Below are 13,457 nucleotides of genomic sequence, written 5' to 3' on the forward strand. Positions count from 1 at the left end.
TAAAAATTCCAGCTATTAAGTTCTCGTCGCGACAGTCGTAATCGCCCACAGATATCTTATTTCTGTTAGTGTATTGTTTAACCTTACGAATGCCACCTACTTCCTCCCAGTAGTAGACATTATACGATTCTTGAAGCCTCACAAGTGTTGTGGTTTCTACGCTTTACTGTATTTTTCTATCGTTCAGCTATACATGAAGGAAATAACCGTAAACTTAATTAAACATCGACTTGCAGAGTACGCTAACTCGTTATCATAGACTTAGATCTGCAAGATTGAACTCTATGCCTGGTATAAAAGAGTAGATTAACGGCAAAAAAATAATCGCGTTATATATAAAAAATATACATATGGTGTACGTATTCCAATATAATATACAGACGCCACTATAGATATCTGCTAAGGTTTGTTATAAGATTAGATGCAAATGGATTAAGAACTTGTGGTGCTTCAATCGGTCTACGTAATACTGGGATATAATCAGATTTACGCAACCTTTTTCCTCAATCCTGATTCCTTGGATCAAAAATTATTAATGAAAATTTTAAAAAAAAACCTACCCAAGAAATTATTACATTATAATGATTTGTTGTGTCACATTTTGCCAATTTGATCCTTAACTCCGGTGTACTCTTCAACTTTGACGCCGATGCATCTCCGCAAAGCCAAGCTGATGTTCTTCTGGGTGCGCTACCCGAGCTCCGCAGTCCTCAAGATGTACTTCCCAGATATCAAGTTTAACAAGAATAACACGGCTCAGCTCGTGAAATGGTTCTCAAACTTCAGGTATGTGAACAATTTATTTATATATTTTTAAAAAGATTTAATTCTAAGGCCTTAATACTAAGCGTAAAGTGAATAAGTAATACTTTAAGTAATGGTATAAATATCTTAAGCCACTTATAAAATATCCACTTACTTTAATCTTATTTTGGATTTAAGGTTTTATATCGTTTTCTGGGATTTATCAGATTAGGTTTAAAAAACGACAAACAATTTATAAAAATAATTATATAAACTGATATAGTTAATTTAAAAATATATATAAAAGTAAATTTTCGAAAATATACACAAATAAATCTTAGAAATATTTTGTTCATAAACTATTCACTATTCGATTACCGTACGAATTACATTAGAAGGGCTTTTGATTTCACTATTTCCTAATTAAGAAATGTTTAGATAGGGTCACTCCCTGTTCTATTGGTTACGAAAGCGATAATTATATTAAACGCAGAGATTGAGATTCCAACATACAATACAAAATTAATTATTATACATTAAATATAACATGAATAAATGAACAAGTTTTATCACATTAACAGTTATTAATAAATGAATTTATTCGAATCAAAGTTAATAAAATAAAATAAATGTGATAATAGTTTTTATTAACGATTATCTATATTTGTGAAACTCACCTACAAGTTGATTTAAAGGAATAAACAATGATGAAATTGTATATAATTTGTGTCCCCTCTGGTGCTAGACGATTTTTAGCCTTTAATTTAATACGGAGGCGACATGAGGCAGACATGCGTTTCATAATCATTACTTTACTTAATTTACTTTATATTTTTAAATTCTTACTATTCGGTAAATAAAGAAAACAAAAAAAAAATATGTAAAATTCTTAGAAGTAAAACAAATGAAATAAAATTGTCATCGTAACGTAGTAATGGCCCGGTATTGATTTATACTCGACTAATTTTCGCGTTATCAACCCATTGATAAGGGACACCTGCCATGGCCCGTGCTTATGATAACGCATACTTCCCCTTCTTTGCATATCTCTAACCCTATGCCGAAACACTCGATGTTATCTGAACTATCTAAAGAGAAACAAAGTCTACGAACACAATCAATATAAAAAAAGTTACACAATTTAACACGATAATTAATAACTCGAAACGTATAGCTTTTTTCTTTAAGTCTGTATTTAAACAATGTTTGAATTCTTACGAAGTTTTATTTTCTTATATTTGCAATTTAACCGACATTAAATCAGTTCTGCTCTGCTCTATAATTGCAACACTATATACTTAAATAAATAACATTAATTATTTCTGTATTTACTTTAAAAGTATATTATTAACATTCTTTGTTTTGGTATACTTTATAATCACTTTATACGTTGTTTCTGTAAATACGTGAAGATCGACGTTATTTATTTTTAACCTTGCAAGCCTGCAACAATTTTCACTACGCAAAACTACCACGAGAGATACTAATGCTGTTTAGTTATTAAAGTGCATATTTTACCTATTTTATTGACACTATTTAAAGCATGTAATCTTATTTATATGAAAGTAACTTGAAAGTACCTATATTATAAAAATATACGTATTTAAAGAAATAAGGTCGCACGCGTCGATAAATGTCCCTCAATCGAGTTTGATATATTGTTCATATAACAGCTTTTATATCTCAAGCTAGTATTATCATTATCTAAGTAGATAATACCAGAACTTCGTAAAAGCCTTGATAAGATTATTCACACTTGCATACATAATATCGTTGTGTGTAATTCACGGAATTATTGATTATGGCGGACGTTAGTTTTCCTGGTATTCTAAGATAAAGCATATGTATAATATTTCATAGTAACCGCGAGAAAACTTAGCGTTAATTAATTTTATCTAAGACGTTTCAAAACATGTTTATGTTCTATTATTTTTAATAACGTGTTATTGCATTGATACACATGCACAATAAATATATTCTTCTTTTTTTTAAATATTTCAATCAGAAATGTTGATTTTCAACGTTTTTTTTATTTTATTTGAACATAATGAAATATCTTATACAGCTTAAAAGTTGTTTGCTTAATCCTTAGCCAAACTAAAGATAAAAAATAAAGTGAGTCTTTTAAAATACTGAAAGAAATATTAAAACATTTGAAACACAACTAGCCCCATTTGTATTGTCCCTTAATGGTTGCATTGTGGACGGAAAACGACCATTTCCTTGCGATAAACATCTGAAAGGAAAACTGAAAGGGTGAGGGTCAGTACACGGAAGGCAATTACAAACCAAGGTGTCCAAGACGGCGAATTGATGGCGTTTTAAATTTATAGTCTTCGATTGTGTACACTGTCCCTAATGTCACTCTAATACATGTCTATTTAATGTAAATCTTTGCAATCAAATCGTTACGAGCAAAATGCGTTGCTTGATAAAAATGACTAAATTCAACATCGTTGTGCTAACAAATTATTTTGTTTTTATCTTAGGTAAACAAATATAACATTACTTAAAAATGTCGTGGACGATTGTTGAAAATAATTGTGAATTGTTATCGCATTTAATTATTAAAAACAATAACAAATGTTCATACCATTAATAATACTAATTAAAAATACAAGTCAATACGAATCAGAAATCATTAAAATAGAACAATTAAAAAAAAATTATCAAGTAGAGAATTATTTTTTTGTTATATGTTTATAGCTAGCTGATTAAGTAACAATATCTAAGATCACGCTAATGAGCGAACCGTAATAAAAACGTATTTAAATCTTAATGATTTTTAGTGCAACGATAACTAAGAGAGCTGATGAATGAAGTTAAAGAACAAAGAAAAATGTAGGTATTTCAATGAAATAGTAGTCGGATACGCTAACATCGCTTTTAAAGCATAAAAAAAACAAAAAAGACTCGAAGTTCTGTTTGATAAATGTTGTGGTATTCTCGCAAAAATCTTAAAAACGCCGTAAGGGCATACACTGATATTCAAGGAGGAAAGGAGGCTGCACAACTGGCCACTTGTTGACGTACTCGCTTGAAGTGCTCTACCGGCGAGAGCTCCTTGTCTTTTAGTCGCTTTGTCGCGCGTGTAAGCGCCTTAAGCCGATTTCTCTAGTCTTTTAAGTGGCAAACAAACCACGAGTAAGAATTGTAAACGAAACTTCTAAACATCTCTTTTAATATTTTAAAAACACAACGTTATGTCTGACACAAATATAAGTAAGTATTTTAGGACGTGGTATATTTTGTGGACAGTTTACGCAATCAAAAAAAACACCGCGACAACTTTTTTGTCTTCAAAGTTTGCGTATTTCTCAAAATTAGCTCTAGAATCTTTACAGACTCGAGGCAAAACAAACATCCTTCAGTCAAAGTCGATGCAAAGACAAATTCTTTGGCGCGCAACTCAAAGAAACGCAGGCTTGCAAACAAAGAGTCACTCGTAGAATTAGCCGACGACGATAGCTCTAATTAGCAACGGTGACTCGTTTAAGTTATTTCGCTTAATTAAGTTGCGCAGAAGTGGTCTGCGGCCGGCCCGTCAGAGAAGGCGTAAATTGTTAGAATAGGCAACACTCCAATTAATCTTTACACACATCCAACTAGTAGCACGAGGGTCTGCACTTAGACTAACCGAGCCTCAAACCTTTTAACGCGTCACACACAAGCGACCTGTCGCGCCTCGTAACACCTCTCACTGATGTCCTGCATTAAAGCAAAATCTCCCATTATGCGACTTAATTACATTTTTAGAGCCCGCATTTCATTTAAACCATAATAATAAACGTCGCAATCAGACCTAGCTTAAATCGTGATTCATTCAACCGAACACGAAATCGCACAAAGTAATAAGTTCACCACTAATTAGAATTACTTATATCAAATGTGAATATTTTAATTAATTCAACTGAGAATAAAATCTCTCATATGCAAGGACTCTCACGGTCGGAAACGGAAATGTTGCCAACCTTACGTCGCAATTTTGATATGCCTTTTTAACTTACCGTGCTAACTCGCTTCGTACATATTTAGTTCAATATTTAATTTTTTTGTAATTAAAAACTTAAGTGCGCAATTTAATATTGAAGCACTCAAAACGTTATCCAAGTGTAAAGAAAATATTGCGGATCTAAGCATAGGGTTCGCGACTTCTGTTATGCCTCGAACGTAGATGTGAAGTCACCTTGCATTGTATGCGCTGCTTCTAAAATTTAATTGGTTGGCTAATACGCTGCAACCGTGGAGTCTAATTTACGTGTTAACATTTTAATAAGGCCTGCGGAGGCTAGGGCGCCAAGTGGCCGGCCATTTATATCGCGCCACGCTCATACGAGCACCTCCAGTAATTAATACGACCCTTTCGAGGAAGCTTATGAGTAGTTTTTCTTCTAAAAAGCTGCTAATTACTCGTCACTCGAGCTCTCACGTCTTATAAAAGAACGACTTCGTAAATAAAAAACATTGGACGTACGGCGGCAATGAAGGATTCCATTCGGAACGTAACCAGCTAAAGAATGTCACGCTTCGCTTTTAAATTCTGCGTAACATGTCTTTAGCTCCGAAAGTTAAGGTTAGCACGCACGCAACGAAGCTCCTAATTGTAACGGGGCGAGGCTGAATATTTACATATCATTGCATACACTAGCCATTATGAAATATTAGCCTTTCGCCGGCCATGTCGTTAATAATATAATTAAAACACGCAAGGCGGGGTACTTATCGCGGTAATCAAGAAATGCGCGATGTGAGGGGCCTGATGCGCCGGTTATCTAGTGGCCTACTTTATTTTTTATACAAAAATATGAAAATGCACAGTCTATTTTGAGGAACAAAAAATATTTTCACTTATCTCATACGGTACGAAACGCTTGGGGGTTCAATGTTCATTGCTTGCTTTGGCAGAGATACGTTAAAATTACAAGTACAACAGAACATGTAGGAATCTTAAATTTAGGTAGGAGCATTATTTTTATATATTTTGAAAAAAAAAAAAAAAAAAAAAACAAGAAAATTCGAGGTCAATTTAAAGTACATAATGCCAAAAGCAAGGCGTAAACTAACAACATAAAGCCATAAGCAAAGCATGAGTAAGGCATCCATCAACTAATGAAAGCGTAATTAGAAAAATAGTGGTTTCTTCCGACCGACCTTATCTTGTCTTCGGTGGGGCTTTCGATTTTTAATTAAATCTCCCCACACACCAAACCCTCAATTCATCGAACTAATTTTACTATCTGTGTCATACTTAATCGTTATTAATTATTTATTTTATTATTTTTTTCGATTTAATTACGAATTCAAACTTAATATACCTAATAATCATATAACATTATTTATCATTACATTTTCTTCCATAAATTCACTATCTTTGCATCGACTTTACATTGCAAAGCTGTTGACTAAAAAGTGTTGGTATGTAAATTAAAAAAATATTATTTTTATAATTGATGGCATTTTAAAAGTAGTAACATACTAAAATATGTTCAATCGTAAGGCGCGCCTTGACGCGGTCTCGAAGGAGCGGGTGCGGTGTTCTTTCATTAGTCTCTGCCTTAAAAACCTTAATACGCTTCTAATGACACGACACACGAGTTTTGGGCGGGAACTTGAATGTCACGCGACTTTTATTTTCTTTTTTTACCGAGATAGCTGGCCAGTGATAAAGTCGTAACGAACCTCTTTTGTTAATGACAATATTTTAAATGAAATGTTAAGCGAGCTTAATATGATACGTATATTCATATAAATGTGCCACTTTTATACTTTTACCTTGTCGTATTAAAGAATTTGTTACTTAATTAATTACATCTTAGGGCGGGGTCAGAAACTTGTCGTTTAGTGGCACTTGGATAATTTCCCATGTGTATAAGGCCTATGCCGCGCCTTTACTAGTTTCTATCAGTGCGATATCTTACGACTATCGTGATAAAAAATGTCTTTCTAATAATGTATACTTATTCACTAATGGTGTGTTGATAAGAGGCCAATTATTTTATAAATATGGCTTATTTTAGAAACAAAACTATGTTAAACTGATAGGAAATATAATAAACTTATCCTTAGGGAGTTCAGTAACACGTTCCAATTACAACAAAGACGTAAAAACATTCAATTATAACTGTAAAACATTTATACTGTGAACTGTAGGTATATAACAAGTTGTCTTCGCGGACGTCCAACTAAACTTGACCCGCCGATACTTGGTAGAACAAACGATTGATATAAGAATGTCCAAGTGTTAGAGATCTCAGCTGATTGGTCGCGTTGACTTCATTCCCGAGGGAGATAAGGCTGCGCCAGCGCTGCTCGACTTCCGCTGTTAACGATAGTGGTCAGCGAAGACAGAAGGATACGACAAGGACAAAACATTTTAGATAACAACGTATAAAAACACTGTTGTTTGATTTACTTGAATATTTAAATCGAGCATATTATAATAATATGGAACATAATTATTATTTCAGAGAAGCGAATTTATGTACGTATTCGCTTTGAAAACATCGCAATTTTTTTTCTGTTAATACAATCTTTTTACGAAACGAGTCATTATGTTGGAATGAAATGATCATCAGTGAATACATTAAAATACTTATTATAAGTTCAAGTGAAAACTCGTGCCACGGAAATCTTAGTAATAAATGGCAATGACAAAAACCCTAGGGAAATAACTTGAGTAAAACTGAAAATGCGATGGCAAGCAGGCGGTTTGACGTAATGACGCCTGGCAACACTAAAGTAATTATTGTTAGACACGTGATCAACACCCTTCATATTAAAACATATTCTCGGATTACTATTCGTCACGATAAAACAAATCTATATGACGTACGCGCGCATCTGGCTTCGTATTTATTGAAATGATCAACTTTTTTTTTCTGTATTTTTTATCAACGGCCAGTATTGTAGGTACATTACGGAACTCCATTACCTTTAAAATTATTAGGTTTTTTTATCTGTATTTATTTTCAATATTCAATTTCAATGTTTGTGTAAGCTTGTTTTTATTGAATCTGTTATATTTGTACTGGAGTGTTTCATAAATAATTCTTTAGGAATGAACCATGTGTCTCGCATAATATTCGATTTTAGTAGACTGCACTCAAACGAACCATGGACGACTGAAAATAAAAGAACGTCCAGAACTGGTTTTTGAAACTGTCTCAAAACAGTAATTAGCGAACTAATCCTGAAATCAAGTAACCGCGAACGGTCAGCTTAATGCGGCCCTTAAACGCGCGTCTGCTCAACCCTTTTTTTTTCGAAATTTTAATACCGAGTATAGTTGGGGTAATAAAATCTCCGCAAGCACTCAAATGAGCTGAACTTTTGAAGCGTGGGGTACAAGACAGAGGCAGGTCAGCGAGGAGGGAGTCATTAGCCAGGTCCGCACTCGCTTCTAGGCGGACTTTTATATAATCTAGTATGATTAACTAAGCTAGTATGATGAAAGAACGAACAATATAATAACTGTAAAAAAAAAAGTTTTTAGTGTCTACTTATTTAAACAATGCAGTACACAAACTCTATTACGCTTTTCTAATACATATTTTAACATGACATGCAAATAACTCTTGAATTTTCAAGGTCAATTCAATAATTTGTCTTTAACATTATAGTTACATAACGTCAACGCTCTATTGAGATGTCGTTTCTATAGATATATTTGTAATTGTTTTATATGCTCATACTTTATTTTTAGTATTTCTAAACAATAGATATATAATGATGACGCAATAAGCGTAGGGATTGTACGGTTATAGGATTTTCCGTTATAAGATAAGCGAGTTATTTGCGAGAAAGTTGCCGTTTTAGTATAGAGGCATAGATTATTGTCTACAGCCCGCATGTCGTATACTACTTACGAAATGCTATCGTACGCTTTTATTACGGTAACTGGAATAACAAAATATTCTTATTTGAAGCAATATATCAAATTATTATTTTCGTAGTACTTTCTTGAAGGATTCGTGTGTATACGTTAATTCGTAGTACACTTACAGCGTGGTGGGAGATGTCGCTTGAAAAACCAATATTCTATTATCGTATTAAATGAATTAACACATATTTTCTCATACAGTAAATATATCAGTATGTGATATATTTAATGTAAAACATGTTTTTAACATCAAAATTTTCATAATGACAGTGAAAATTTAAGCTAACATACCCTACCTTTTATGTGCGAGCGAATTCTTTTAATATAATGTTTCATATTACGTAATATCGCATGACTTAATAATTTTCCTTTGAACTTTGTCTGAGTGCGGCCCTGTGTCGGACGGCGCAGTCTGAAAAAAAGTTTTTTCACTAACTGAAGCATTAATCCGGCCCGGTATTAGTTTACTCGCTTTTACTGGCGCCTATGTGTGCGCCGTGTACATGTGTGCACAGCGCCGTGCGACTTTTACACAGAGAACAAAAATACAGAGGCGGCGCGTTCCTCAAAACTTTGTACAATTTTAAATGCGCCTCGATATCAACTTCTTCAATCAGATATTACTGAACTTTCGCTTAACGAATTACGATTTTTTTTCCCGCACGCTATTCTTCATACTAACATTGTTTGTTGTTGTTTGATATATTTTTTAATAATGACTTATTTAGCTTTTAAAACGTCTATCGAATCTAAACGAAGATTTATTAAAAAAAAGTAAAATAAAAATATTAAAAAAAAAAAAAAAAAAATTTTGTCTAAAAGTTTTCTTACTCTGCCGCATCGGCTCATTCTGCCGTGCTCTAGGAAAGCTGGACGGCGTCCACTCTCACAGACACCGTACATAGCTGCGCATGTAGTACATAACGTAATACCTCCCCATATCATGAGCCGAGCATCAGGTTTTAATAACCATTGTATTTGGCAACGATCGAAATGAGTGTTTGGTGAAGTCACCGGGAAATGTCTGGAAACTATTTTTCAGTTCCGAACCAAATGTTACGCACCCCTTTAGTTTAAACTCTCTGTATATGTATAGTTTTTAAGCGCGTCTATTATTGAGTTTTGAAGGGTAGCATAGCGCATTGATGACATTAAGCAACGCCGCTGTATCAATTAATAGCTACAGACCTATTATATATTTTTAAACGAATGTTAATTTGCAAAATGTAGGTATTTATAAACTGTGTATAACTTCCTTATTAAAATTGGAAGCAGTACACTGTTAATGACAGCTAAGACAAAAGATGCCACCGTTTTTATTACTTTACTTTCATAACTGTCACTGAGTATATTCTATTTAAATGATAAAAAATGACAATTAATATGGATAATAAAATTCAATAAACATTTACATTTAGACTTTGAACAAAAATCCGGTATAAAAAAAAAAACCATAATTAGTACCTATCTCAGAAGTTCTTACCCCAGTTATCAAGCACGCACAGTGAGCCCGCATTGCAGACGTGAATGAAATAAGAAAACTGGCAACAATTTTGATAAATATGACATTTATATAATTCAAAATGTTCTCATAACTAATATTCGTTTGATTGTATATGATTGATTTTTTTTTATATAAAATTTAAATATTCGAGTTTAAGTAAATAAGATACAAGGGACTAACGATACCGAGATGGTTCTCTCTTGTTGCGTATTAATTAATCATACATTAGTTATTAATTTATAGTAACTAGTAAGACAATCCAAATTTTGAGTACATACTTAACATTTTTTTTAATTTAACGTATCATAACACAAAGTCTTATGTATTTGTTCTTCTTTAAAGTTTAGTATAGTTTTGATTTCGTTTCCATTTTAACAACAAACTTTATAACTACAAGTTTTTGATTACATAATATTCTATTCTAATAATATGTTCAATATGTAGAAAATTACATAATTGTATTTGTTATATAACTGTTATTCGCTGTCTATAATATTTTGTGTTTGAATTTTATATCAGAGAAGCAAATCTTAACATTCAATTCGCCCGCATTGACTTGGACATAAAATAAGAAATAACTAAAACGACAATACATCAATCTGACCCATATCCAACAAAACGTTTAGTTATGGTGGTACTTGCTTGAATCAAATACATTTATTGGTACATAATATTTGCTAAAGTTTTATTGATATTATCCACATACATATATTCAGAAACCAATGCAGAGTTGACATAGCCCAGTAGATGTGCGTTCATCGTAATGTAATCGTCTAGAGTTAAAATCCGAGCCACAATGAATTACATATGCTTAATTTGTGTTAATAATTATTTTTATACGTGGCGGTGAAGGGTTATATAACGTAGAGAAAAAAGATTCCCACATCTATCATCATATATGAATATAAGCATCTCACCTCAATATCTCCTTAAGAGAGGATGGATATCTCAGTAGGTAAGATTGTTGCTTATCTTAAATATTAATTTATATAAATAAATACTTCTTTGACTATTCCGCAAATGTATTATTATCCGTAACAATATTGCCGGCGTGTCGTAATGAATAGGATCGCAAGCGCACATCTGCCAATCTGTGTCGTGACTCGTGATTGCCGATCTCATGTCGATTGTCGATGCGATGCCGTTGTCTCATTGAGATATCGATATTATTTTTACATGAAATATAAAATAAACAGTATCTAAAAACAATAATGTTACATTTAATAAGGTTTATAGCTATTTGATAATAAATATAGCTAGTTAAATAAATTATGATTGCAATCTTTGACATGGGTACTTATGTATTCAAAAAAATATATCTTTATTCAAGACTGATACAAAAATTCAATGTTTATTTGCGTATGAAGAACCAGTAAAATATATAATGTACACGATAATGTGTGTAATATGTCAACAATGAAAATGATGTACAACAAGTGATCACTTATGAAACTTATACGTGATCATTATCAATTGCTCTGACCAGTTCTACGTTAAGTTCACTACGATTTCAAACAAATTCTAAATACCTGGTTAGTTTACCCATCCAGATTACAAATATGTTCCATCGTTACATCTCGCTTGGAAGCCGAGTATTGTTAAAATAACAAGTTAGTTTGAAAAATCTAAACGAAATCCGTTATAGCTGAACTAAGAAATCGAGTTTAGTATAAAGAGCTTCAACATTCGCACTGAGCGAGTCAACAATGAAAGGATGGAAAAAAAAATGAACAATAAGTCAGACCCCTCGGAGAAACGTCTTGGGCTTACTTAGGGATATGTAGAGTTATGACAATATTAGAGCGGACGCAAGATGTGATAATTGTTCTTAATTATTAAAATTTCTTTATTCAATATAGAAGCATTACACTTACTCATTGATTGTCAAATTAAACACTACCACCGGTTCGGAAAAGAAAATATCCTGACCTGAGAAGAACCGACGAAAAAAACTCAGCCACTACCATAATAAAACCATAAACTGTAAAAAATAAAGAGTCAAAAGTTTATTGTTTGCGTGAATTTATTTTTAAGGTAAACAGATAAATTCAAAGCGTTTACATTTAAGCAATATGAAATGGAGATTTTATTTTAAAATTGTCTCTTTATATAAAAGCATTCGCAAATTAAATAAAGTCGATAAGTTAATAAGAATATTTTCGAAAGCAGCTTCTATAAAAAAAAAGGAATAATGGAAATAAGTCCCGTATGTCTCTCCTTCTCTTCTCAAGTCTATGGTAAGTGTTTGGTTCACACGGGAATCGAATGTTTCTTGAGGGGAGAATAAGACAAGAGTTGAGATTTCGCCTTTCTTTCGACCCTATATTGCGGTCGCCAATTTACGAGTTAAAATTCTTACATTAATTTGAATTATTATGCTACCATGAAAAAAAGTACTTTTATATACGTAGCTAATATTATACTAATTAACATTATATTTGCTAGTGTTACGTGTAATATTTAATTTTAAACTATGTTTCATATCATGTAATTGATTGAATATAGTAATTTAAAACTTTGAAGAACTTTTTGGTTTAGGTTAGTCTTTTAAGCCCATTTCGGAATATTTATACACGATATAGATCGTTATTACGTATATCGAACTATAAAGAAATTAAAAAATATATATATTCGTTCGTCCCTTTAAACAATGAAAGTTAATTTCCTCCCAGACCGAGTAAAGTAACTTCCTTCGAACCCCTATTCCGTTTTTAACAAAATATAAGAAACTTTCGCAAAAAAAACACCAACTGGCTTCAGCAAACAATGACATTGAAGACGTTCGCCCCAGGTAGGCGCAAGATGCGATATCTTAAGAATTAGTAGACAATAGACAACAAATACATTCACAGAAAATTCAATTTTATTAACCATAATTTAATGTCGAAAATCACTTGGTGTTGACGATAACCCGCTTGGAATGTTTCTATTGTCTGAAAAATCCGCGAATCTTACGTTGTTTATAATTAAGCGAATTTACGCCTTATTTCGTTTGGGGAAGGTAGAGATTCATTCAACCTTTACATTACCAAAATTCGTTAAGCCGAATGCGTGCACAATAGCAACAGCTGATTCACACAGTAACGGTTTTAATTCACATTTTTATTCCAAATGGATGTCAACACGTTCAAGTTGAAAATTGCGATAATATTGTTTTAAGTTTTGCAAAATTTTATTTCATATTGATGCGATTGATATTTTATTTAAAGTATCGCTATTTGAGCCGAAATGGTTCAGTGCTTATAAAACGTGAATGGTAAATTAAGATTACGGGGTTCGAATATGAGCTAGGACCACTGATGTTTCTCCTTAATTGTCTATAATATTCCT

At 32.5% G+C, this 13,457-nt stretch overlaps 1 protein-coding gene across 1 annotated transcript in view; it reads left to right on the forward strand.

The window, feature by feature from the left end:
- Positions 1–13,457, forward strand: part of LOC113396081 (homeobox protein prospero) — a 94,935-nt gene that overhangs the window by 73,761 nt on the left and 7,717 nt on the right. Inside the window, exon 5 of the mRNA XM_026633863.2 lies at positions 632–786. Within this exon, the coding sequence (XP_026489648.2) occupies positions 632–786 (155 nt within the window). The remainder of the gene's footprint in view (positions 1–631; positions 787–13,457) is intronic.

This window comes from Vanessa tameamea, chromosome 19, assembly GCF_037043105.1.
Source record: "Vanessa tameamea isolate UH-Manoa-2023 chromosome 19, ilVanTame1 primary haplotype, whole genome shotgun sequence".
Taxonomy (NCBI): Eukaryota; Metazoa; Arthropoda; class Insecta; order Lepidoptera; family Nymphalidae; genus Vanessa; species Vanessa tameamea.